At 42.2% G+C, this 26,591-nt stretch overlaps 3 protein-coding genes across 3 annotated transcripts; 2 read left to right on the top strand and 1 right to left on the bottom strand.

Moving 5' to 3' along the window:
* The first annotated feature begins 2,210 nt into the window (after positions 1–2,210).
* Positions 2,211–3,155, top strand: LOC120380675 (olfactory receptor 12-like). Its single transcript, XM_039498634.1, has one exon. The coding sequence runs from the start codon at positions 2,211–2,213 to the stop codon at positions 3,153–3,155; it is 945 nt and encodes a 314-aa protein (XP_039354568.1).
* A 6,658-nt stretch (positions 3,156–9,813) lies between these two features.
* On the top strand, positions 9,814–10,767 carry LOC120380118 (olfactory receptor 6B1-like). The gene has a single exon (XM_039497613.1). It carries the CDS (start codon positions 9,814–9,816, stop codon positions 10,765–10,767), a length of 954 nt encoding a protein of 317 aa, XP_039353547.1.
* Positions 10,768–25,313: 14,546 nt separating this feature from the next.
* Positions 25,314–26,261, bottom strand: LOC120380117 (olfactory receptor 12D2-like). Its single transcript, XM_039497612.1, has one exon. It carries the CDS (start codon positions 26,259–26,261, stop codon positions 25,314–25,316), a length of 948 nt encoding a protein of 315 aa, XP_039353546.1.
* Between the last annotated feature and the right edge of the window lie 330 nt (positions 26,262–26,591).

The following is a 26,591-nucleotide window of genomic DNA, read 5'->3' as shown; positions in this document are numbered from 1 at the left end:
GGTAGTGCAAACATACCCTAAGGGTTGTGGAACTGGTCACACAGTTGTTTTCACTGGGCGTGTTAATTTGAGGAGGGTAACCATCATCTTTATGGAAAGAAGACTAAAAACGCACTTAGTTCATGTGAGCCCAATATTTTAGTCTGGGAAATCACTTTAGTCCCAAAACAAAGCAACATTAAAAAAAACTAATCTTGCGTGAAGTTTGAACTTTATGAAGCACCCAGGGACCATGTCCCAGTGGGTCCTTGAACGAAGCAGAAAGACTCATCAATGAGGTCAGTGCTGATTATTGAGGCATCAGTGAGGAGGAGATATTGCTGGTGATAAAAGTGACTTTCCAGGCTGTTGATAGAACCCTAACAGCCGCAATATTCTTGACCTTGAGTCTGGGGCAACATTTTCAAATTCCGCCTCTTAGGAACGTTAAAGCAGACGGACATTGAAATTACTTGAGCTGTGTGATAGGCAGATGTGCCGATCCATTGAGAGAAGAGAGCATGAGGTCACTGTTAAGTTTCTGCAAGTTGAATGAAGCTGGGGTATGTACTGATTTCAGGCTTCTGTTGGAGATCAATCTGAAAGGCTTATGGAATGTCATGGTGAATTATCAGTAGTGTTGCCTATAATATGATGGTGGCAAGGAATACAGAAGACTTTTCTTTCAATTCTGGGTGGAGAAGGTGGGGAGGTATGGTAGACAAATCCAATGAGGATCCAGGGTGAAGGGGCAGAACCAGCACTGGCTGGACAAAGACACTAGGAAAAGGAACTGAGTTGGGGACAGGGGGAAGATTGTGAAATTGGATGAGAAGCCTGGAGAGGGAGACTGGGTCTGGGAGTCAGTGGGAAAGGGGAACTTAGACAAAGTGGTCAGTGACTCTGGATGTTGAAGGAGACTGTGACTGATATGAGAAGCCTGAGGAGAGGGGACTTGGATTAGCTCGGTGAGGATACTAGGATGAGACAAGGAGCCAGGCTTGAGGAAGAGCCAGGACTGGGAAAGGGAAAGGGAAAGGTTGGGGCAGAATAAAAATCTCTTATCTCCAGTGCTGTGAAAACAAAATCATTGATGTTTATGAAGCACTCAGATACTGTGGGAAAGCCCCTGGAGGAATTAATCATTCCCTCTCCAGAGCTGGGATTGAATAGTGTGCAATATGTAAACCTTGGGGTCACCCATAGAACAATGGAGACAAAACAAAATATTCAATAGATGTTCAGTAGTTGAGTCCCATCTACCAGGAGGCAGGAGTACTGTGAAAATAATAATGTGTGATTAGGTAATTAAAGACTCTATCATAATTAAGCTTGGCATAATTCAATGTTTTAATATAATTTCAACAGAGAATATCAATGTTTATTTTTAAGCCTTTTTTCAATTGTTAACAATTGAAATTTTCGCAATTATGGTAAACTACGGGGAGCTTAAAGAAAGGGTGTTAGATTCCAATTATTTAATGACAATACACATTGAAATATAAAAGTTAAAGCTTTATAACTGCTAAAACACAAATTGTGAGTGTCACATGTCATCATGTACAAAATAAATATCTTTAAATCAAACTCTAGTAAGTTCTCAAGCAGAGTAACTTTGCCTGTCTGTAAATTTCAATGGTTATTGATGGAAATGTTTTTTCATCAATGTGTGTGTTTGCTGTCGAGTACCTCTAAAAATCCAGTTGGTCCACGTCTAATCATAATGTGCAAGTACTGGGAGGTGAATGAAAGTTGCACGGGCAACTTTAATCCTGGCATTTCCTAACTTTGAGAGAGACAGAGTTATGCTCTAGTTCAGTCACAAACTCTTGGGCTTGATGCGTACTAAATCCTCATCTTGCTCCCTTCTAGACTTAAAATAAAGGACTGTGTGGACTGATGGCCACATTTCACCACACCAGCTCATGTCAAGTATTCCTTCACTCCACGGGGAGTCCCATGGATCTCAGTGAGTAAGGGCATGAGTAAGAGTAGCAGAAGCTTGCCCTCTATGGGCAAATTACTCTCTTGTAAATAATTATCAAGGGGAAAGTTAACAAATTGATGCTCTATGAAATTTCTAAGGATTAAGTCCACTTTTATCAAAGCCAACGAGAGCCATGCCTTTATTTTCAATGAGAGTGAGCTACAAATGGGGCCTGTAGCCTGATGCAGTCTCTTTAGCCCTTTGGTTCTTTTTTAATGCTTATTTCATTCCTTTTCCGAAGGAAATGGAGACAATGAAAGAGAGAAACCACACAGCACTGACAGAATTCATCCTGCTGGGGTTTGGAACTGGTCCGGGGCTCAAGGTGGGCCCCTTTGTGGTGTTTCTAGCAATTTACATGACAACTGTGCTGGGGAACATCATCATGGTCTTCCTCATTAGAGCGAGCTCTCGTCTGCACACGCCCATGTATTTCTTCCTCATGAACCTGTCACTCTTAGACCTCTTCTACTCCTCTACCATTGCCCCCAAAGCCATGGCGAGCTTCCTAGCAGGCGGCAAAACCATTTCCTTCATTGGATGTGCCACCCAATTCTTCTTCTTTGGTGTCTTTGTCACCACTGAGACATTCATCCTGGCAGCCATGGCATATGATCGATACACCGCCATCTGCAACCCGCTCCGGTATCCCATCGCCATGTCCAAACAGGTTTGCGTTCAACTACTGGTGGGTTCCTATGTTTGTGGTGGTGTAAATTCCATGGTGCAAACAGTTTTCACCTTTACACTGTGTTTCTGTGGGTCCAATGAGATCGATCACTTCTTCTGTGACATTCCACCCCTGCTAAGCCTCTCATGCACCAACACAGACATCAATGAACTGGTGCTGTTCACTTTATCCAGCCTCATCATCGTGAGCACCTCCATGGTCATTCTCATCTCCTATGCCTACATCATCTCTGCCATTCTCAGGATTCGCTCTGCTGAGGGCAGACACAGAGCCTTCTCCACCTGCGCCTCCCACATGATGTCTGTGAGTTTATTTTATGGTACTCTTACGTTCATGTATGCTCAGCCCAGTTCACTATCTGCTCCAGCTCAGAACAAAGTGGTGTCTGTGTTTTATACCCTGGTCATCCCTATGTTGAATCCCCTCATCTACAGCCTGAGGAACAAGGATGTGAAAGAAGCTTTGGGAAGAACCATCAGCTCAGTGTTTTTAAAATGAACCTTCTCTATGAACATTAATCTAGATAATCCTTGGGTTCTGGTAAGACCAGTACTGTAACACTCATAATCTATCTATCTATCTATCTATCTATCTATCTATCTATCTATCTAATCTAGCTCAGTAGCTAAACTAGCACTTCCCATTTGTACTCATCTCTCTCTCTAAATTTGTATACCACTCCCAACACTGGAGTATGACATAATAAGAGTGATTTAAAAATAAATTGATCAACCCTCTGTGTATCTATGTCACATTTTTTCACAATGTTATCTGTTCATGTATCTTAGGGAGTGTTTGAGATCTGTGTCGGAATTTCACCACTGTCTATCAATGCTGATCCACACACTGGAATTCAAGAATAGTCCTCTGGCTTAGTGTATGTGTGTGTGTGTGTGTGTGTGGTTATATCACACTTTACTGGCTGACCCGAGTGACTAATCTCCATGCTATTTGCCAAAGGAGGTAATTTAGGATTTTCTGAAGCACTGCATGTTGTAGTTAATGACAAAACGTTTGGGGATGGAAAAATCAAAACATTTGGCAAATTGGAGTTGAGTTTGCCAAATTTTTGTCAGTTGGACAGAAAATAAACCAGATTTGTTTTTAAATCAAAACTGTTCCTTTCAACCTTTTTAAAAAGAAATATTTCAATTGTTTCATTAAAAAATGTGTTTTCGTTTAGAAATTTACTGCAATTTTTTTTAAGAGTGGTTAAGAACTTCAAAATAAGAAAAGCAAAATATTGTGTTTGGGAAATCTGGCTAAACTTTTTGTTTTCAACTTGTTTGGTTCACTGAATCATCATCATCATCATCATCATCATCATCATCTAAAACACTTACTTTCATATTTTAAATTTAGCCAGTGAGTAGAAAAGTTGGTTATTTTCACAGCTACATACATGGGTATTTCAGACACAGGTGGCATAGTACAAGTGTGAACTACTCTTCTCACCCTCAGTGGTTCTGAACACCATTTGCTCTCACTGAAGTCAATAGCCGGTGCAACTGCAGAAGAAGAGGTGTGATAACAGTTGAATGGGAGATCAATCACAGCATCTAATGGCCATCTTGCTGCTTCTACCGTGGTTTATCTGGTGGGAATCCTAGGGCATTAATATGCCAAGTAATCATTCAGTTGGGCCTGTCCCAGTGATTCTGTCATAGATCTGCTTTTAAACAGTCCCTTGGTGGTTCAAAGCTCAGACAGGCCAAGGCCAGGGCTCCCCCCAGGCCAAGCTGCTGGAGAATCCATCTTGGCTCTGCCCCGTCTCTTTGTCTGTCAGTCCTAGGTGACAGCTCCTGAGTCTCTGTGAGCCCAGTTCTTATCACAGTCATCATCAGACACCTTTCTCCTTTGTTCCCCAGCTCAGGGCCTTTGCTGTGCTAGGTGTTTCCATTGCCTCTTTCAGAACCTCCATTTACATTCAATTTCTCAGTGACGCTGGGTCTTCAACCAGACATCTCTGTGAGTCCAACATCTCGTCCCTTCCCTTGAGATGTAGGGCACATCTACACTTCAAATGATTCACTGATGCAGCTGCGCTGCTGTAGCACTTTAATGAAGATGCTCTATGAACCTTGGGAAGGAGCGTAGTTAATCCACCTCCCCGAGAGGAAGTAGCGATGCTGGCGGGAGAAGCTCTCCTATCCACATAGTGCTGTCTACACCAGGTGTTAGGTCATTGTAACTGTGTTTTTCACACCCCTGGGAGACATAGTTGTACCGACATAGGTCTGTAGTGTTGTCATAAACAGTTACTTAAGGGTTAAGGTCTCTTTTACCTGTAAAGGGTTAACAAGCAGTACCTGATGACCACCTGACCAGAGGACCAATCAGGGACAAGATATTTTCAAATCTCTGTGGAGGGAAGTTTTTTTTTCTGTTCTTTTGTTTTAGAGAGTCTCTCTTGGGAGTTAAGGGAGTCCAGACATCTTAATCAAGTCCTCCCAGGTTTCTGCAATTCTTTTCATCTATTCAGTCTAGTGAGTATTAGAAAGGCGAACTAGTATTTTTTTCTTTTATTTCTGCATTGGCAGTTGTGTGTTTTGCTGAAGTAATCTCTTTATTTCTATTACTGTACTTTGCTTTTACTGAGAAAGAAAGGGGGAGGGGGAGTTCTCTCCAGGTTTATAATTTAGACTCTGTGTATTGTTCCATCCTGGTATGACAGAGATAGTGTACTTTCTTTTTTTGTTCTTTTTAATAAATTCTTTTCTTTTCTTTGGACTTGGTTAATTCCTTCTCTTGTGGAGATTCAAGGGAAGGGGAGGGGGGAAGAGTGAGTTCCTCCTGAGATTGATTCACAGAGTTGAATCGGTGTATATGTCTCCAGAGTGGCTAGGAGAGAGGGAGGGGGGAAGTGGGCTGCTTCCCTGTGTGTAGAGAGTCAAGGAGATTGAATCTGTCTTTCCCCAGAGAAAGTTGCGGGGACAGGCAGTGTGTCAGACACTTAGAAAACTGACTGGTGGCAGCGTATCAGATCTAAACTAGGATTTTAGTTTAGGGGAGTCCATGCAGGTCCCCATCTTGTGAACCCAAAAGCTCCAAGTGGGGGAGAAACCTATGACAAGTGTAGACCAGACCTTACCGTATAGTGGTACAAAGCACACAGAGAAACAGAAATGTGCATAGGAATTATAAAAATATTACCAAAATCCCCACATTTGTCCCAGCATCTACTATTATTTGTGTTAAGAGTAGTACCTGCAAGCCTCCCCTGAGTTTGGGGTTCTAATATGCTCACTTGTTGGTAAGGCAAAGGGGAGAAGACAGTCCCTGCCCCTATCTGAAAAAAACAAGAGGTGGAAGATGACACAGAGACATGGAGAGGAGACAGACAATCCAGGAAGTTTCTGGAAAGTGTAGGGGACAATTTCCTGGTGCAAGTGCTGGAGGAACCAACTAGGGGAAAAGCTCTTCTTGACCTGCTGACCTGCTGCTCACAAACAGGGAAGAAATAGTAGAGGAAGCAATAGTGGATGGGAACCTGGGAGGCAGTGACCATGAGATGGTCGAGTTCAGGATCCTGACACAAGGAAGAAAGGAGAGCAGTAGAACAGAGACCCTGGACTTCAGAAAAGCAGACTTCGACTCCCTCAGGGAACTGATGGGCAAGGTCCCCTGGGAGAATAACATGACAGGGAAAGGAGTTCATACATAGGTGTCCTGCTCTTATTTATTTTTATTAAGTTCCCTTAATGACAATTGTCCTATATAAAGCTCCTTCTGAAATTCCTAACCCACCTAAAAAGTTTAGACCCATTAATTAACACCTGGGGAAAATGCTCACCGTGCTTTAAAGACAACACAATGGTGATTAACACCAGGGGTTTTTCTTCTTGTCAGCAACTGCAATCATTTTTAAAAAGTCCTCCCTTGCCAACCTCAGGTCTCACTGGAGGACTTACCACACCACAGGAAGGGCAGAAAATCTACTCAGGGTGTGTGCTAAGGTTGAGACATATGACTAATTTCCACACTTGGATAGACTATTGACTGACCTTGTAGCCAGCTTGATTGTTTGTTTTAACAACTCCTGTGCAACGCCTAGGTACCATGGTCGCTAGCAATTTGGAAATTCTAATTAGTAAGTAGACAGAAATTTCTTAGATAGATAGATAGATGGTTAGATAGATCTGGTTTAAGTTGCTAGACTGACTTCTTGAGAGCTGAAAATTTTTGCAAGTTGTCCCACATATCTGCACCTTCTCATCATCCACCCTGATACTGCAGAACTTTTTGTAGCAGTGAAAGGTGAGTTCAAAGTTTACCAAGTCAGTCTATCTATCTATCTATCTATCTATCTATCTATCTATCTATCTATCTATCTATCTATCTATCTATCATGTGAAAAAAAATATTGACTTCAGTATGATGAGTACTGTGAATAAAGATTGCTCCTGAGTCAAGGTTTGTAACATCATCTACCAGCCATGCTTTTTAGGGTTTTTTAAAAGATTAATATTTATAATAGCACTAAATACCTGTCTATGTTTTTCTAGTGGCACCCATAACCAGTGGTTACTTACTCTCACTATTAAAAAATCCTTGCTCTCCATTTCCAGTTAAGGTTAATCTAGCATGTTTCCAATCATTTGATATCATTACACCTGGGGCTGCTCTATGAAAGAACACAGCCTTTTTTGGGGAAAAAAAAGATAAGTACATTTCATGAAAAAAAAAGGAATAAAGTAGAAAATGCCAAACAATGCTATAAGGGAGCATTGCAGAACTTTAACTGAGCAGGTCCCCTAATCAATCAGCAACGTAAAAACAAAAGAACGTTAACCAGGATAACTTTAAGTGAGGAGTTACTGTACTAAAGAACAAAATTAGCCAATACATATATAAACAGGGTTTTGTGGGAAAGAGTCAGTATGGCTTTTATAAAGGGAAATCATCCCTCACTAATCTATTAGAATTCTTTAAGGGGGTCAACAAGCATGTGGACAAGGGGGATCCAGTGGATATAGTGTATTTGGACTTTCAGAAAACCTTTGACAAGGTCCCACAGCAAAGGCTCTTAAGCACCATAAGCTGTCATGGGATAAGAGGAAAGGTCCTCATGGATCAGTAACTGGCTAAAAGGTAGGAAACAAAGGGTAGGAATAAATGGTCAGTTTTAACAATGGAGAGATAAGTTGCAGGTTTCCTCAAGGATCTGTACTGGGACCAGTGTTGTTCAACATCTTCATAAATGATCTGGAAAAGGGGGAGAACAGTGAGGTGGCAAAGTTTGCAGACAATACAAAATTACTCAAGATAAGTCCAAAGCTGATTCTGAAGTTACAAAGGGATCTGACAAACCTGGGTGACTGGGCAACAAAATAGCAGATGAAATTCAGTGCTGATAAGTGAAAAGAAATGCACATTGGAAAATATAATCCCCTCTATATATACAAAATGATAGGATCTAAATTACCTGTTACCTGACAAGAAAGAGATCATGGAGTTATTGTGGTTAGTTCTCTGAAACATCTGCTGAATGTGGAGCAGCAGTCAAAATAGATAATGAATATTAAGAACCATTAGGAAAAGGATAGATAATAGAACAAAAATATCATAATACTGCTATATAAATCCATAGTACACCCACACCTTGAGTACTGCCTGCAGTTCCGGTTGCCCCATCTCAAAAAAAGATATATTAGAATTGGAAAATGTAGTGAGAATGGCAAGAAAAATGGCTAGAGGGATGGAACAGCTTCCAAACGAGGAGAGATTAAAAAGACGGGGACTGTCCAACTTAGAAAAGAGATGACTAATGAGTGATATGATAGCAGTATATAAAATCATGACTGGTGTGGAGAAAGTAAATAAGGAAGTGTTGTTTATCCCTTCACATAGCACAAGAACCAGGAGTCATCCAATGGAATGAATAGACAGAAGGTTTAAAACAAACATAAGGAAGTACTTCTTCACCCAGTGCACAGTCAACTTGTGGAACTCATTGCCTGGGGATGGTGTGAGGGCCAAAAGTATAACTGGGTTAAAAAAAATAGGTAAGTTCATGGCGAATAGGTCCGTCAATGGCTATTATCCAAGATGGTCAAGGATGCAACCACATGGTACAGAAGTCCCTAAACCTCCAACTGTCAGAAGCAACTGACACTGACCAATGTCAGAGACAGGATATGGGGAAAGATGAACCGTTGGTCTGATCCACTATGGCTGTTCTTAAGTTCCTAAATTATGGGCATCCAAGGGCAACTAGTGAAATGTAATGTCCCATGTTATACTAAGGGTCAGACTAGATTATCCTTTATGGAGGGGAAATGATGAGAAAATATGGGGAGTTGTTTCTGTTTAAACAAAACACTTGACAACTTTCAACATTTTTCATTTACAAAATTTTCCTCAAAAAACTAAATGTTTCAACAAAAGTGAACATTTTTTTGGTGATTTCCTTCTGTTTTGATCAAAAGGAATGTTCAAGAAGGTCTATAAAGATCTTTTAAGCTCTCTGGGGAAAAACTCAGCACAACAGCTGTAAGAATAATGGATTTTTCAGTGCACTGGCAGTTCCAAAAAATTAGAAAAAAATCATTTGGAGTTGAAACAAAAACTTCTTTTCTTTTTCAAAACTTTCAACAAATCAAAAAATAAAAAAAAAGTTTTGGGTAAAAAAAAAAGTTTCATTGTAGCTTTGACCATTTTAGAATGGTTTTGTTTGTTAATAAAATCAAGGGAAATTTTGAAACACAAGTCATTTTGAACCAAAGTATCAAAACAATTTGTTTACAAAAATGTCAGAATAAAATGTATATATATATATTAGGTCTTTTCACCCAAAATAACTTGGCAAAACTGACAAATTTGCAAAATATTTTGGAATTGAAGAATCCACATTTTTGATGAAAAACATTTCAGACAAAAAATACCACACAGGTCTGCCTAGCACTAGCACATGAGGGTCATGATGGCAATTATGTGCATCATCATCACCCACATAAGTACTTGCACATGATGATGAAGTAGCCCCTTAATCCATGTATGATTGTGAGGTGGTCAGCTACTCTACTGATATGGCCCCTATAATTACTTAGATGGATGGATTCACGTTCTCGATCCATTGCACAAAGCACGAGTTCACTGAGCTGCTTTTTCCATTCCTTTCACATCTGCAGATAACGAATTTGAAACCCAAGCCAGGATGGAGAACCAAACCGGCCTCAGGGAATTCATCCTTCTGGGATTCCCTACCCAACTGGAGCTCCAGGCCTTGCTCTTCCTGGTCTTTTTGCTTATCTACGTACTGACGGTCACAGAGAACGTGGTCATCATCCTGGTGGTGAAACAGAACCACAAGCTCCACAAGCCCATGTACTACTTCCTGGGGAACCTGTCCTTCCTGGAGATCTGGTACGTCTCGGTCACCCTGCCCAAGCTGCTGGTGGGCTTCTGGTCTCAGAACAAGAGCATCTCCTTCCCCAGCTGCATGGCCCAGCTCTACTTCTTCATCTCTCTCATGTGCACTGAATGCGTCCTCCTGGCTGTCATGGCCTACGACCGCTACATGGCCATCTGCCACCCACTGCGCTACCCAGCCATCATGACCCACCGGCTCTGCTTACAGCTGGCAGCTCTCTCCTGGGCGGGTGGCTTCTCCATCTCCCTGGTCAAGGTGTACTTCATCTCTCGGTTAACGTTTTGTGGTCCTGGGGTCATCAACCACTTCTTCTGTGACATCTCCCCAGTGCTCAACCTGGCCTGCACCGACATGTCTGTGGCAGAGATGGTGGACTTTGCCCTGGCCTTGGTCATCCTGCTGCTCCCACTTGCTGTCACCACCCTCTCCTACCTGTGCATTATCGCCACCATCCTGCACATCCCCACCACCCAGGGCAAGAAGAAAGCCTTCTCCACTTGCGCCTCCCACCTCACTGTGGTCATCATCTTCTTCTCAGCCACTGTCTTCATGTATGCCCGGCCCAGGAGGATCCACCCTTTCAACCTCAACAAGGTGGTGTCTATCTTTTACGCCGTGGTCACCCCAGCACTGAACCCTCTGATCTACTGCCTGAGGAACAAGGAAGTGAAAGAAGTCCTGAGGAAAACCCTGGACAGGAACTGCTCCCTGACCAATCAGATAGGCATGGAATCATAGCAATGGAGGGTTGAAGGGGATATCAAGAAGTCATCAAGTCTGAGGCAGGGAAGCAAGTAGTCTGGGATTCCCTCAGGGGTCTAAATCCAGTTTTTTAAGATTAGAAAGTTGGTCTAGCAGATAGAGAAGTAAAATTGGATTCCTGAGACCTGGGTTTAATTCCTGGCTCAGTCACTGATTCTCTGTGTGACCTTGGACCTTGATCTACTGTATGGATGTTTCCCCATCTATAAAATAGGAATAATAATTCCCTACCATACAGGAAAGTTGTGAGGATTAAATCCATAACTGCTTGTGTAGCCATCTGATGCTATGGGGATAAGGGCCATATAAATATCTTGGTAGGCAGATAATTCCTGGTGAATTTCAATATGGGCTTGGGGGCCTAACTCCCTTAGGCTCCTTTGAAATCCCAGCCATAGGCTGAGATTTTTCAAAGCCACTACAAGATTTGGGGACTGTCAGAAAGGAATGGGAATTGGTCACCCAAATGTCCTAGATATCTTTAAAACTCCTGCTTATAAACCAAGTGCTGTAGCCACCAGGTGCAGGCACAGGATGAAAAGACATGGGATACAACAGATCTGGGATCAACTACCAACCCTGCCATGAAATTCCTGTTGGACTATGGGTGAGGTGGTCCCTTCGTTCCCGATCTGTGAAACAGTAATAACTATACCTCTTTTGCCAGCTGTTTGGCTGACTTGTCTATTTATGCTGAGATTTTCAAAGATGTTTGATGCCCAAATTCCACTGAAATTCAATGAGAGATGTGCATATAATTACCGTAGAATGTAAGCTCCTTGGGCAGGCTCTGTATCCCATTATATGTCTATATGTTGCCTAGCACAATGGGGCCCTGATCTCAGTTGGGATTAATAGTAATTTTGTGTCAGTTCCATCTCTTCTATAGGAAGGGGAAAAATATTCCTGACCCCTATTTCCCCATTCCCTGAAGCATGTGGGTTGATATCTCCTAAATACGTTTGTTCCACTTCAGGTGCTATTCCTGCTCATTCCCACCTCTAAGCATATTTCTTATCATATTGATAAGCCACTGCCTATGTAACATCCACAATTAAGGATGTATTGAGAAGAAATGGATTTCACTTATTCCCCTTTAATCATGTTTTCTATTGTTTTATTCCATTGAGTGCCTTTTTGCTTTTAGGATAAATTGGCGTTTTGTGACTCAGACTTCTGTTAACCAAAAATAGGATATTCAATGAAATAACTTCTTTCTATATAAAATTGAGTTTAAAATAACCTGAAACCCCCAAAACCATAGAACTTTTTTTTTTTAATTTTCAGCCAACACCGTGGAATATTCTGGCCAAAGAGTGAAATCTTGTATCCTTAAATTGAGATATTTTGATTCTGAAATCCTGCAGCAGTGCCTCATAGGAGTTTCCTCTGTAAGCTAGCCTCCCTAGCTGGACTTCATCTCCCATAATGTACTGCAGCCATGGGACTCCCATGATGCATTGACTCCCATTCCCAAGACCTGATTCTGTACATTAGAGTAGCTGGGATTCTCAAGAAGCCGAAGGGAGTTAGGCAGCCAAGACCCTTGCAAATTCAATGGGAGCTAGGAACTTCTATAGGAAATCACAGCCCCTGTGTCCTCACATCCCAGTGACTTCAGAGGTCTCAGTGGGAACTGACCTTTAAGGGCAGTTCCCAGGACCTGGCAGGATTGAGCCCTAAACAATTGTGGAGTTTTCAGTCACTTAAGCTGAGATTCTCCAAGGACCTAAAGGATCTGGGCACCTGACTTTCATTGAAATTCAATAGGGCCTCAGCCCCATCAATGGGAAGACAGGCTCATGTTCCTTGCATCAACTAAGAATGATTCTGGGGAAGAAGGCATTCACTTCAGTAGCAGAATATAGCTTTATTAGATCTAGAAGCTGGATCCTCTGATGGGGTTAATCAGCATAGATCCAGTAACAACAGTGGAGCTGCCACTGATTTCCACCAGCTGAGGATCTGGCCCCATTGACTGGGTGGAGCTATGGCAGATTTACATGACTTGGCATTTATACTGCAATAAACTCATAAAGAAGGCCAAAAAGGATGTGTTTTTTTAGAATATCTGAAAGTTACCCTGAGATCTGAGGAAAGAATCTAACTCTGAGGTGTCTTTTCTACCCACCTTCCCACACCAGAAGATGAAGCTTATGAAAATAAAGTTTTGCTAGGGCTGGCTAGCTACATATCCCTTGTAAAGCCTTTTAATTTGAATGTCCCAAGAGTGAGACTGGAAACAAAATGGTGGGTTTACTCTTCCTGGCTCAATCCACAATCTAAGCTCCACAACTGAAAACAAAATGCCACTCACACCAAACAGCCCATCTTCTTCCTTGCTGGATTTGACCACCAACAAAATAAGGAAATGGGTTAGCCACAAAGCAAGTTGTTTCCCCCCCGAAATACATATATATCAATATCAATATCGATATCGATATCGATATAGATACTTTCTTCCAAAAAATGGTGATTTTCCATCAAGAAGCCAAAAATTTGAACAATATCACACCAAAAATGGAATTTCTTTTCATTTTCAACAACAACAACAACACTTTCAAATTTCAGGGCCTTCTGTTTTGTAACTAAAGCCAATTTTTTTAGTGCAGGAAAAACAAAACCAAAGCAAAACCTTTTTTAATGAGCTCTGTTTATTGCAACGGGTAGGAGCAGTTCCTGCCTACCCCAGAGTCACTGTGACAGGTTCTCTGCAGACAGGCAGACACCACGGTGTTGCTTATACTCAAGTCCTGATCCCATGAAGGCTAGAGTGTAGTTAACCACAGGCACAATTTACCAAGTGTCATGATGGATTCTCCATCACCGGCAATTTAAAAATAAATACTGGAGCAGTTCTAGTTTCAACAGCAATAAATGCAGGGAATTCTCATGACTAGGGTATCCACTGACAGATCCCCAACGTACTGGACATTCCGATACTTCCTCATGGTGTGCTTGAGTCTGTGCCATACATGGGACACGATTTTGAAGAATGTGTCCATGGGCGTGGCATGCTCTTCAAAATGTCATTCCTTGTCCGATACCAGGCAAAACCACATTCAACTTTTGTCTCACTACCAGATGGTGGACAAATCTTAGAAAAGCAGGACTGTCTGTCCTAAAACCAGACGAATGGCCCGCCTACCTATGAAATACAGGAGGGTGGATGAGATGCTCACAGTGTTCATTTCTGACTTTATAATCTATGAATCTATATGGCAGATACAGATTTTCAAAGGATCCTAAGGGCACCTGCCAGCCTAAGACATTTTTTGAAAATCCCTGCCTTAACGTACAAAAGCTGAAATATAAGTTTAAATTCTGAAGTACAAGATGTCAAATCACTGATGCAGGATAATCTGTTCCCGACTAATCATTTTAATAAAATGTGGAGCAAATTCTGATGGCTTTATGCAGCTTTTCCTTAGGTGGGTGTTTTCAAAGGGCCTGTGTTTCACAGGTGGTCAGACTACATTATCATAATGGTCCCTTCTAGGCTTAAAATTCATGTATGTACCTTAAGGAATGAGCCCCCCCCAAATCTAAGTGATCATCAATCTGACTTCTTTAGGCTCCTTTGAAAATTCCTGACAAACGCTCACCAAAATCAACAATAGTATTGCCAGTGTGAGAAAAAAGGTCATTTCTAAGTAGCAGCTTCCAGAGAAGGAGAAATTAGAAATCCGCTATGATTTTAATTATTATTGTGAAGTAGAATGAATGGCTAGCAGATGGCGGCTTAGCAAAGGGGCAGCTTTGCTTCCGATCCAGAAGTGCTTTGAATCATTTTCACTGCCACTGGAATTGTCCTAGCTGCAACAGAATTTGCTGCAAGGGATGGACTGTATCAGAACCTTAAGTGTGCACTCTGCATTTGGTAATAGTGTGTGCATGGAATGATAGAGAGATTTCATCGGTGTTGTTGTTTCTGCCTATCACTTAGCACATGTAAAGCAGGTTGAAAATTTTCCAGCAGAACAGTTCCTCAAAGGAAAATGCTGATTTGAGCCAATTGAAATATTTTATGACATTATACCTATTTCGTAGCTTTTTGACAACTGCTTTCATAGCTTCAGTGTTAGCACATTGGCCTTATAAACCAGGGTTCATGAGTTCAAATTTCTCAGGGGCCTGTACTGCTATTTTGTACAGTCATGACAAGTGTGGAGAAAGTAAATAAGAAGGGGGTTATTTACTCCTTCTCATAACACAAGCACCAGGGGTCACTACATGAAATTAATAGGCAGCAGGTTTTAAACAAATGAAAGGAAGTATTTCTTCACACAACACATTGTCAACCTGTGGAACTCCTTGCCAGAGGATGTTGTGAAGGCCAAGCCTATAACAGGTTCAAAAAAGAACTAGATAAGTTTATGAAGGAACTAGATACATTTATGGACTATTAAACAGGATGAGCAGGGATGGTCTCCCTAGCCTCTATTTGCCAGAAGCTGGGAATGGGTGATGGTATGGATCACTTTGATTACCTGCTCTGTTCATTCCCTCTGAAGCACCTGGCATTGGCCACTGTTGGAAGACAGGACACTGGGCTAGATGGACCTTTGGTCTGAGACAGTATGGCTGTTCTTATTTTCACAGGAAATATTGAAATATTTAACTTTAATTTTACAATTTTGGCAATATAATATAATATAATATAATATAATATAATATAATATAATATAATATAATATAATATAATATAATATCAAAACGAAACCTTTTCAACCTTATTGCAGTGAAATGTTTTGATAGTTTTAAAAGGAAATACTTTTTGGAATATTTCACTTAATGAAAAATTCCAAATCTTTGGCACATTTCAGGACAAAACCAAATTTAAAATCTCGGAATTTCCTGTGGGACTGAAGTTCTGAATTCCAACCCACTCTGATTACAAGTTATTTCTTCTGTGACTAGGAATATTACTGACCAGACTAGGGTTCCACTGCTTAATTATCTTTTAATCTGCCCAGTATATGAACACCACACAGATATGAAATCTGTGATATCCAAAGGAGCTAAGAGCTGTGGAAACCTAAATCACTTAGGCTTCTTTGAAAATCTCAGTTTAAGTATTTTTCTGCTCTCCTGTGGCTGAAGTGTAATGGTATTTTCAGACCGGAAGAAAACTAAGGTCTGGTCTACACTACAAGTTTATGTCGAATTTAGCAGCGTTAAATCTAATTAACCCTGCACCCATCCACACTACGAAGCCATTTACTTCAACATAAAGGGCTCTTAAAATCAATTCTTGTACTCTTCCCCGATGAGGGGATTAGTGCTGAAATTGATATTGCCTGTTCGCATTAGGGTTAGTGCGGAAGCAATTAGACAGTATTGGCCTCCGGGAGCTATCCCCAGTGTACCATTATGACCGCTCTGGACAGCACTTTCAACTCAGATGCACTTGCCAGGTGTACAGGAAAAGCCCTGCAAACTTTTGAATCTCATTTCCTGTTTGGCCAGTCAAGATCATCAGCACAGGTAACCATGCAGTCTGAGAATTGAAAAAGAGCTTCAGCGTGGACCGTATGGGAGATACTGGATCTGATCGCTGTATGGGGAGACGATTCTGTGCTATCAGAACTACGTTACAAAAGACGAAATGCCAAAACATTTGAAAAAATCTCCAAGGGCATGATGGAGAGAGGCCACAACAGGGACTCAATACAGTGCCGTGTGAAAGTTAAGGAGCTCAGACAAGTGTACCAGAAAACCAAATAATCAAACAGATGCTCCGGGGCAGAGCCGCAGACATGCCGCTTCTATGCAATCGACCCAGAATGAAAGAGCTCATCTGAATGAGTGGAAGGACACAGTATCACAGTATAGGAAGGTGGCCAATGACCGTGAGGACAGGAGGGACGAACATGAGGACAGGAGGGACGATCGAGATAAGAGGTGGCGGCAGGAATATCAGAGGAGGCAGGATGCAGTGCTGGGCTATTGTGGGATCAAACGGACATGCTCCAGTGTCTGGTGGAGCTTCAGGAATGGCAGCAGGATCACAGAGTGCCACTGCAGCCCCTGTTTCACTGCCCTCCCTCCTCCCCAAGTTCCATAGCCTCCTCACCCAGACGCCCAAGAATGGGTTGGGGGAGGCTCCGGGGACCCAACCACTCCACCCCAGTGGACAGCCCAAGCAACAGAAGGTTGGCATTCAACAAGTTTTGAAGTGAAGTGTGGCCTTGTCCTTCCCTCCTCCCCCACCCCACCCGGGCTACCTTGGCAGTTATCTCCCTACTTTTATAATCAATTAATACAGAATACGTTATTTTTAAACGATAGTGACTTTATTTCCTTAGAAAGCAAGCTGTGATTGAAGGGGAGGGTGGGTTGCTTACAGGGAATGAGTCAATCAAGGGGGCGGGTTTTCATCAAGGAGAAACAAACAGAACTTTTACACTGTAGCCTGGCCAGTCATGAAACTGGTTTTCAAAGCTTCTCTGATGCGCAGCGCTTCCTGGTGTGCTCTTCTAATTGCCCAGGTGATTTGCCTCAACCTCCCCTAAACGTCTCCCCCTTACTCTCACAGAGATTGTGGAGCACACAGCATTGTCTGAGCGAGTTGGTAAAGTGCACCAGTGTCCCTTTAAACATCCAAATGCACATTCTACCACCATTCTGCACTTGCTCAGACTATAGTTGAACAGCTCCCGACTACTGTCCAGGCTGCCTGTGTATGGCTTCATAAGCCATGGCATTAAGGGGTAGGCTGGGTCCCCAAGGACAACTATAGGCATGCCAACATCCCCAACAGTTATTTTCTGGTCTGGGAAGTAAATCTCTTGCTGCAGCCATTTAAATAGACTAGTGTTCCTGAAGACATGAGTGTCATGAACCCTTCCCGGGCATCCCATGTTGATGTTGGTGAAACATCCCTTGTGATCCACCAGGGCTTGCAGCACCATTGAAAAGTACCCCTTGTGGTTTATGTACTGGTGGTCTGGTGCCAAGATCGGGATATGGGTTCCATCTATCGCCCCACTACAGTTAAGGAATCCCATTGCAGCAAAGCCATCTGCTATGACCTGCACATTTCCCAGAGTCACTACCTTTGATAGCAGCAGCTCAGTGATTGCTTTGGCTACTTGCATCACAGCAGCCCCCACAGTAGATTTGCCCACTCCAAATTGATTCCCGACTGACTGGTAGCTGTCAGGCATTGCAAGCTTCCAGAGGGCTATCGCCACTCGCTTCTCAACTGTGAGGGCTGCTCTCATCTTGGTATTCTGGTGCTTCAGGGCAGGGGAAAGCAAGTCACAAAGTTCCATGAAAGTGCCCTTACTCATGAGAAAGTTTCGCAGCCACTGGGAATCGTCCCACACCTGCAACACTATGTGGTCCCACCAGTCTGTGCTTGTTTCCCAGGCCCAGAATCGGCGTTCCACGGTATGAACCTGCCCCATTAACACCATGATCTCCAAAGCGCCGGGGCCCGTGCTTTGAGAAAATTCTGTGTCCATGTCTTCATTGCGCTCGTCACCGCGCTGCCGTCGCCTCCTCCTCGCTTGGTTTTTCAGGTTCTGGTTCTGCATAAACTATGATAATGCATGAGATGTTTACACTGTTCATGACTGCTGCGTTGAGATGAGGGGGCTCCATGCTTGCCATGGTATGGAGTCTGCACTGAAAAAAGGCGCAAAATGATTGTCTGCCAGTGCTCTCGGGAGGGGCGACTGACGACATGGCTTACAAGGAATTTAAATTAGAAAAGGGGGTGGCTTTGCATCAAGGAGAAACACAGACTACTGTCACACAGAATGGCCCCCTCAAGGATTGAAGTCAAAACCCTGGGTTTAGCAGGCCATTGATTTCATGGAAGGAGGGGAAGAGCAAATGAATACAAAACAAATCGGGTCTATTTCTTGTTTTGATCCACTCCATCTATCTTTTAAATCTTAGGCTGGCAGCAGATGGTGCAGTACGACTGCTAGCCATTGTCATCTCCTTGGTGCTCGGCAGAAGACGCTGCATTACGACTGATAGCCATCATCATCTCCTAGGTGCTCGGCAGAAGACAATGTTTTTTGCCCCATCAGGCATTGGGATCTCAACCCAGAAGTCCAATGGGTGGGGGAGACTGCGGGAACTATGGGATAGCTATGGAGTAGTTACCACAGCGCAACGCTCCCTAAGTTGACGCTAGCCTCGGCACTATGGACGCACACCGCCAATTAATATGCTTAGTATGGACACATGCACTCGACTTTATGCAATCTGTTGCCAAAAATCGAATTCTGTAAAATTGGAGTAATTCCGTAGTGTAGATATTCCCTAAGGCCCCAGTTCTGCAGACATTAAGGTAAAGATGTGCCTGCATTTAAATGCTGGAAAAAACAGGGCCTAACTGAGTGACTATACAGGTTAAATGCAGCCCTACCATCTCTATTCTATCTATTCATGTATAGGAAAGGGGGCTAGTAATACTGTTTTAACGTACCTTTATGTCAATAGACCTGTATCCATTGTAGTGGTTGTACTGGTATAGCTATCTTTGTAAAAAAAAAATCCCTGGCACTAACATAGTTACAGCAGTACAAGACTTGGGTGCAGATGAGGCCTAAGGGTTTATCTGTTCACAGACATTAAGTGATGATCCCCCTTTTGACCAGCACACTGGGGATTGAAGTAGGAATCTCCAGAACTAAATACAAAAGTCGCTGCAGCTTGAGCTAAAATTGTATAGCAGCTGACAGTAACAACTCATATCCTCTGTGCATCATCCCTGAGGGGTCATCTAACACACAATTGCATCAGTTGAACTTCAATCAATTTTATTAAACCAGTGCAATTTTTAAGTGTGAACGCGCACACATTGGTTCACAACTGGTTCTTTGTTGTGCCTGTACCTTTGTGGGCTTATGCCAAATGTTTATGTGCCATAATGACACTGAATTTGTTGGTTTTTTTTAATATAATTTTGACAGATAATATCAATGTTTATTTTAAAGCATTTTTCCCTATTTTTATTGATTTAAATGTTCACGGTTGTGCAAAATTATAGGTAAGCATGAAATTATGGGGGATTAGAAAATTATTATTTAATATCAATAGATGCCGAGATTCAAAATGTTAACACTTTGTAGCCATTAAAAGACAAATAGTCAGCATCACATGTCAAAATATACAAAGTAAATAGTCTTAAATCAAACTCTAATATGTTCTCAAGCAGAATTTTTCTTACTTTGTCTGTCTGTAAATTTTGATTACTATGGATGGACCTTTGGTCTAACTCAGTATGGCCGTTTGTATGTTCTTCTGTTACGCTGATGGAAATATGCTTTCATCAGTGTGAGTGTGTATGGTGAAGTCAATGTTTACTGATATTTATTGACTAAAATCTAATCCTTCCAAGTCCAGATGTAAGTGTCTCTGCATACAAAGTTGCACTAGTTCAGCTAAATCAGTATAAAATTGCACCCCCAGTTCTATCAGTACCAGTTTCCCTGTGGCAGGGCCAAAGTCCTGTTGACTTTCAAAAGAATTTGAACCCAGTTTTTCAAATGTATTTATGTATTGCTACATTCAGTGTGGCAAGGCCTCAGGCCCAGGTCCGCCAAGTATTTAGACACCTAAATCCCAATGAAATAAATATGAGTTAGGCACCTAAATGCTTTTAAAATATGGAGTTAAGTGACTTAGGCACTTATGAGCCTAAGACTTATTGAAAGTCAATTGGACTAGCCACCTAAGGGCCAGATGTTCAAAGGTATTTAGGGGCCTAAAGAAGCAGCTAAGTGCTTGGTGGGATTTCCAAAAGTGCCTATGGCCCAGATCTCGAAAAATATTAGGCACCAAACTCCCATCAATATCAACGGGAATAAAGCGCCTAAATGCCTTTGAGACTCTTGGCCCTGAGCACCTGAAGTCAATGGAATTTAGGAGCCTAAATGCTCATAAAATCTTCCCTTTAGGCTCCTAAATCCTGTGATGCTTTTGAAAGTTTTACTTGTTAAACCCCTGATCAAGTGCCCACTGCAATGGGGCTCCTGGTGGTGACTGGAGCTCCCAGGCAGGACCCCAATACAAATAAATCCTAATTCACTGGGCTCGGCCTGGCTCAGATGCAGGGATTTTCCTATTGAACTCTCATGCCTTGCAAACCTCAGCTGCTAGCTCTTTGGCAGAGTCCCCCCATCCCCTGGGATTTCCCAGCACTTGTGTAAATTTAAAACGCTGCTAATGACTGAAACGAATGACCGAGTTCAACTCAGAACATAGGGGATTCATCGGGTTTGGGTTGTGGTTTCAGATTGGATTCAGTTACAGACTCTGGCCAGAGACGTGAGACCCAAAGCAAGGGGATGATTAGATTCAAAATGACAAGCAACGGGAGTATCAGGCATTGGAGTGCCAGCCACAGCAAAGGTGCACACAGCTTTGCCTCCGGGGTCCCCAGCTGGGGAGCAGCTTGCTCAGCTAGTCTAATGAGATCCCACTGGACATGTGCAGCCTCGCTGCTCCTGCACTGCTGCTTCCTTTCTTCATCGGCACAGAGGCAATTACTAGCAGGGCTCTAACAGCCTGGCTGTGCTCCCATGGCGTTAGAAGCAAGAAAAGCCTCCACATCAATAAACTCTCAGCCAAAAACATTGGCTTCAGATTCTTTTTTTTTCTTATCAGACTTGGGTTCCCAAATTACAAAAGACAGCAGAGAAATGAGTCTCTATGTGCATGTCTGTGCTATATGCTGGGTGAAAGCAGGAGAGTAGGCAGAATACAAACATAAGTCTTTTATTTTTATTATTACACAATAAACTGGTTTCATAGAATAAGAGTCTCTCTCCAGCTTCTTATTCACATTCATTTGGTTAGCTCAGAGGATAATAGGAAATTATCATATGTTCACATTCACCTTCTTACCTTGACATTATTATTATTATTATTATTATTATTAGCCTCTTGTGTAAGAACAGAAATATGAAAACATGCTAATTCCCTGTTATCATTAATACCAATGAACTGTGTAATAATAAACAAAACCACAAATATACAGCATTATATGTGACAATATCAATTAAAATATCAATACATTATTATTATTATTATTATTATTATTATTATTATTATCCTAATAAAGGCCTATACAATGCTTCACTCCTATTTTGACAGCTGAGGAAGGATTTGAGTGGTGTATTGGAATTGTGTCGGCCCTCTGCACAAGGGCTGAACTTTTCAAAGGGGCCTAAGGGAGTTAGATGTGCTACTCTTGTTGATATTAGGAACATAAGAACGGCCATACTGGGTCAGACCAAAGGTCCATCTAGCCCAGTATCCTGTCCTCTGACAGTGGCCAATGGCAGGTGACCCAAAGGGAATGAGCAGACAGGAGTTCATCGATCTCAGCTTCTGGCAAACAGAGGCTAGGGACACAATCCCTGCCCATCCTGGCTAATAGCCCTTTGATGGACCTATCTTCCATGAATCTATCTAGCTCCCTTTTGAACCCCTTATAGTATTGGCCTTCATAGCACCCTCTGGCAAGGAGTTCCAGAGGTTGTCAGTGCGTTGCATGAAAAAAATACTTTCTTGTGTTTGTTTTAAACCTGCTACCTATTAATTTCATTTGGTGGCCCCTTGATCTTGTATTATGAGAAGGAGTAAATAACACTTCCTTATTTACTTTCTCTATACCACCCATGATTTTATAGATCTCTATCATATCCCCCCTTAGTCACCTTTTTCAAGCTGAAAAGTCCCAGTCTTATTAATCTCTCCTCATATGGAAGCTGTTCTATACCCCTAATCATTTTTGTTGCCCTTTTCTGAACCTTTTCCAATTCCAATATATCTTTTTTGAGACGGGGCGACCACATCTGCACTCAATATTCAAGATGTGGGCGTACCAAGGATTTATATAGAGGCAATATGATATGTTCTGTCTTATTATCTATCCCTTTCTTGATGATTCCCAACATTCTTTTTGTTTTTTTGATTGCCGCCACACATTAAATGGATGATTTCAGAGAACTATCCACGATGACTCCAAGATCACTTTCTTGAATGGTAACAGCTAATTTAGACCCCATCATTGTATATGTATAGTTGGGATTCTGTTTTCCAATGTGCGTTACTTTGCATTTATCAACATTAAATTTCATCTGCTATTTTGTTGCCCGGTCACTCAGTTTTGTGAGATCATTTTGTAGCTCTTCGCAGTCTGCCTGGACTTAACTATCTTGAGTAGTTTGGTATCATCTGCAAATTTTGCCACCTCACCGTTTACCCCTTTTTCCAGATCATTTATGAATATGTTAAATAGGACTGGGCCCAGTACAGACCCCTCAGGGACACCACTATTTACCTCTCTCCATTCTGAAAACTGACCATTTATATTCCTATCTTTTAACCAGTTACCAATCCATGAGAGAACCTTCCCTCTTACCAATTACAGCTTATTTTGCTTAAGAGCCTTGTCAAAGGCTTTCTGAAAATCTAAATATACTATATCCACGGGATCTCCTTTGTCCGCATGCTTGTTGACCCCCCTTAAAGAATTCTAGTAGATTGGTGAGGCATGATTTCCCTTTACAAAAAACATGTTGACCATTTCATTAGGATGTGAATGGATATCTTAACTGAAAATCCCAGCCTGGGTGAATTTCATCCAAAGTGTGATCCAATGCATGTATTAGACAAAGTGAATCAATAGAGGAAAAGACAATTCACCCTAAATACTTTTTTATGTATACTAATCTTAGGTGTGCATCTGGCAACTATAATAGTTATGGGTTTGCGGGTTTTTTTATCCCAGGTCAGCATCTAGTCAATGCAAATTCACCACTTGCATTTTTCCTCCCACTTCTCTTGAAAACCAATTTTTGTTTCAAACTGGAAAATTTGATTTTAAAAGTATCAGAATGTTTCACTCTGACCATTTTAAAATTGTCATACCTGACCCTGTTTGGCAAACAGTTTGGATCTTGACAAACCAGCATTTTCTGATTTAAAAATATATATTAAGAAATTCCCCATCAGCTGTAACACAGAGAGTTTGCAATCAGAATGGACAAGTCAAACAGAAGGTGAAAGGAAATGGGTCAAGTGATTTACTCAAGCTCAAAATGTCAACACTGATCTACACATGGTGTTTTCTGTCTTTATAATGATCTTGGGCATGGATTGTTTGTTTGTTTGTTTGCTTTTGTTTTGACTGGAATAATTATACTGATACCACAGTATGGATGATGCTATATTGGTATAAAGATGCTTTATATTAGTAGTATTACTCATTCCTCTTCCTGTACTTGAATAAGCTACAGTGGCATAAAACACCATTAAATCAGTATAACTTTCTACCTTAGACCAACATAACTTAGAAACATTTTAGCCATTGTTGACTTTTTTAAAAGTGCCCTAATTAGAATAAATTTCTGAAAGAAAAGGCATTTTAAACTATGGAAAATTGGCATTTTTCATTTTAAAAAATGTCAAAACAAAATGTTTCAACAATTTTGGACATGCTTTTCAACTTTTTCTACTAGAAACATTTCTCAAGTCCAACTCTTTCCCATGAAAAGTTCAGTTTTGACCAACTGGTCCTTTCCTGGGGGAGGAGGGGGAGGGGAATCGTGTTTTATTTATGCACTGATGCAACAAAAATATTGATAGCAGTGATACTCAGAACGGTTGCCAGTGGTCTATTTCCTAATTACAGCTGTAATACAAATAGCAATAAGAATGATGAATTACAGTGTAATTTCTTAGCACTACTTTAATAAAAAAATTATAATCATAGTTAATATGGTTCCCTAGAGTGTATTTTCAAGTGTCCCAAGCAGGATTTTCCCTTACAGTACATTAGAGAGATAAGAGGTAATATCTTTTATTGGACCAATTTCTGTTGGTGAAAGAGACAAGCTTTTGAATTTACACAGAGCTCTTCTTCAGCTCTGGGACAGATACTCAGAGAGTGACAGCTAAATATAAGCTGGAACAGATTCTTAAGCATAAGAAGTGAATACATGTTGCAAGAGACCATTCAAGGTGAAGTGAGAAGTTAACACCTCTATGGTCCCAGGACAAAGGCGGGTTAGTGGGTTACAGATTGTTGCAATGAGCCATATCCGGTGACTTTATCAAGTCTGTGATTTTTACACTATGTTGTCTATTTTTCCACTTCCCATGACAACATCAGAGACAGAACATTCACTTTATGAGAATTCTCTCCACTTGACTTTCTATTTCCTATGGAAGAGGTTTATCCTCACTGCTTCCCTCAAGGTGGATTTCACTTCCTGGTTCCTTAGGATGTAGATCAGGGGTTCAGCACTGGGATGAAGATCCTGTACATGAAGATGACTATCATCTCCCTCTCACAGTGGCTTTCCAAAGGTGGTGGCATGAAACCAAAGAGAAGGAGCAGATAGAGAAAAGTCAACCCAGTGAGGACAGACACACAGGTAGAGAAAGCTGACCTAGAGTGACAAAATGAGCGACAAAAAATGTTTTAAAAAATCTGTGGATCTACAAAGACTGAAATGCCTTAAACATAATTGTGGACATTTTGGATTCATTTAATGCATGTCCTTCCAGGAACAGGGTTTTCTGTTCAGGAATTTCTTCAGGGAAGATTTCACCTCCTCATTTCTCAGGGTGTAGATCAGGGGGTTCAGGACTGGGGTGGCAATGCTGTACATGAGGGTGGGTATCATGTCTCTTTCAGAGGAGACCCCAGGGGCGGCAGCTATGTAGTTGCCAAGAACTGGTATATAGAAAAGAGACACCACGGTGAGGTGGGAGGCGCAGGTCGAGAAGGCCTTTCTCCTGCCTTCTCGAGACTGGACCTTCAGGAGGAGGAAGGAAATGATGTACACGTAGGAGAGGAGTGTGAGGATGAAGGAACTCAGACCGAGGACTGCAGCATCTACGTTGACGAGGATCAGGTTGAGGCGGGTGCTGCCGCAGGCCAGGTTCAACAGGGGCTTGATGTCACAGAAGAAGTGGGGGACATGATTGTGGCCACAGAAGGGCAGCCTGGATGCCAAGACGGTGGTCATCAGGGCATGCAGGAAGCCGGTGGACCAGGTGGCTGCTGCCAGGAGCAAGCAGGCCCTTGGGCTCATGACCAGCCTGTAGCGCAGCGGGTTGCAGATGGCCACATAGCGGTCATAGGCCATGACGGCCAGAAGTATGGCCTCACTGCTGCCCAGGAGGTGGAAGAAGTGGAGCTGGGCCAGGCAGCCGGCAAAGGAGATGGTCTGGTGCTCTGACAGGAAACCAGACAGCATCTTGGGCATGGTGACTGTGGAGTAGCAGATGTCCAGGCAGGAGAGATTACCCAGGAAAAAGTACATGGGGGTGTGGAGCCGGGGCTCAGCCAGCACCACAGCCAAGATGGCCCCATTACCCAGCAGGCTGGTCATGTAGAGGAGGAGGAAGAGAGGGAAGAGGAAGTGCTGCAGTCCTTGGAGATTGGTCAGGCCGAGAAGGATGAAATTGCTCGCCTCTGTCTGGTTCTCCATCACTGGGGAGGAATGGGAGCTGTGTTGGAGCAAAAAGAGTTGCAACTCTCCTTGCAGTTTGTATTTCTGTAAGCACCTTCCACCCAAAGTCTCAGAGTGCCTGTGAGTCATTAATTTAACCTTTCCAGTGCTGCTGCGGGTTAGCACCCTCATTTTACAGTTGGGGAAATGGAGCTGGAGAGGGGCGATATGTTATCTACATAGCTATAGCTATAAAAGTGCATTGGTTGCACAGGTGAACACTTGAATGTAAGGAGATGGCAGATAAGGTACAGTTGCCCATGCAATCTTAATTCTGCCCCTTGTGCAGCTGTCCTGTGCACTCAACAA

The sequence above is a fragment of the Mauremys reevesii genome, linkage group 13, assembly GCF_016161935.1.
Source record: "Mauremys reevesii isolate NIE-2019 linkage group 13, ASM1616193v1, whole genome shotgun sequence".
Taxonomy (NCBI): Eukaryota; Metazoa; Chordata; order Testudines; family Geoemydidae; genus Mauremys; species Mauremys reevesii.
The sequence above is the reverse complement of the archived record's forward strand: the minus strand, read 5'-3'. Positions and strand labels throughout refer to the sequence as shown.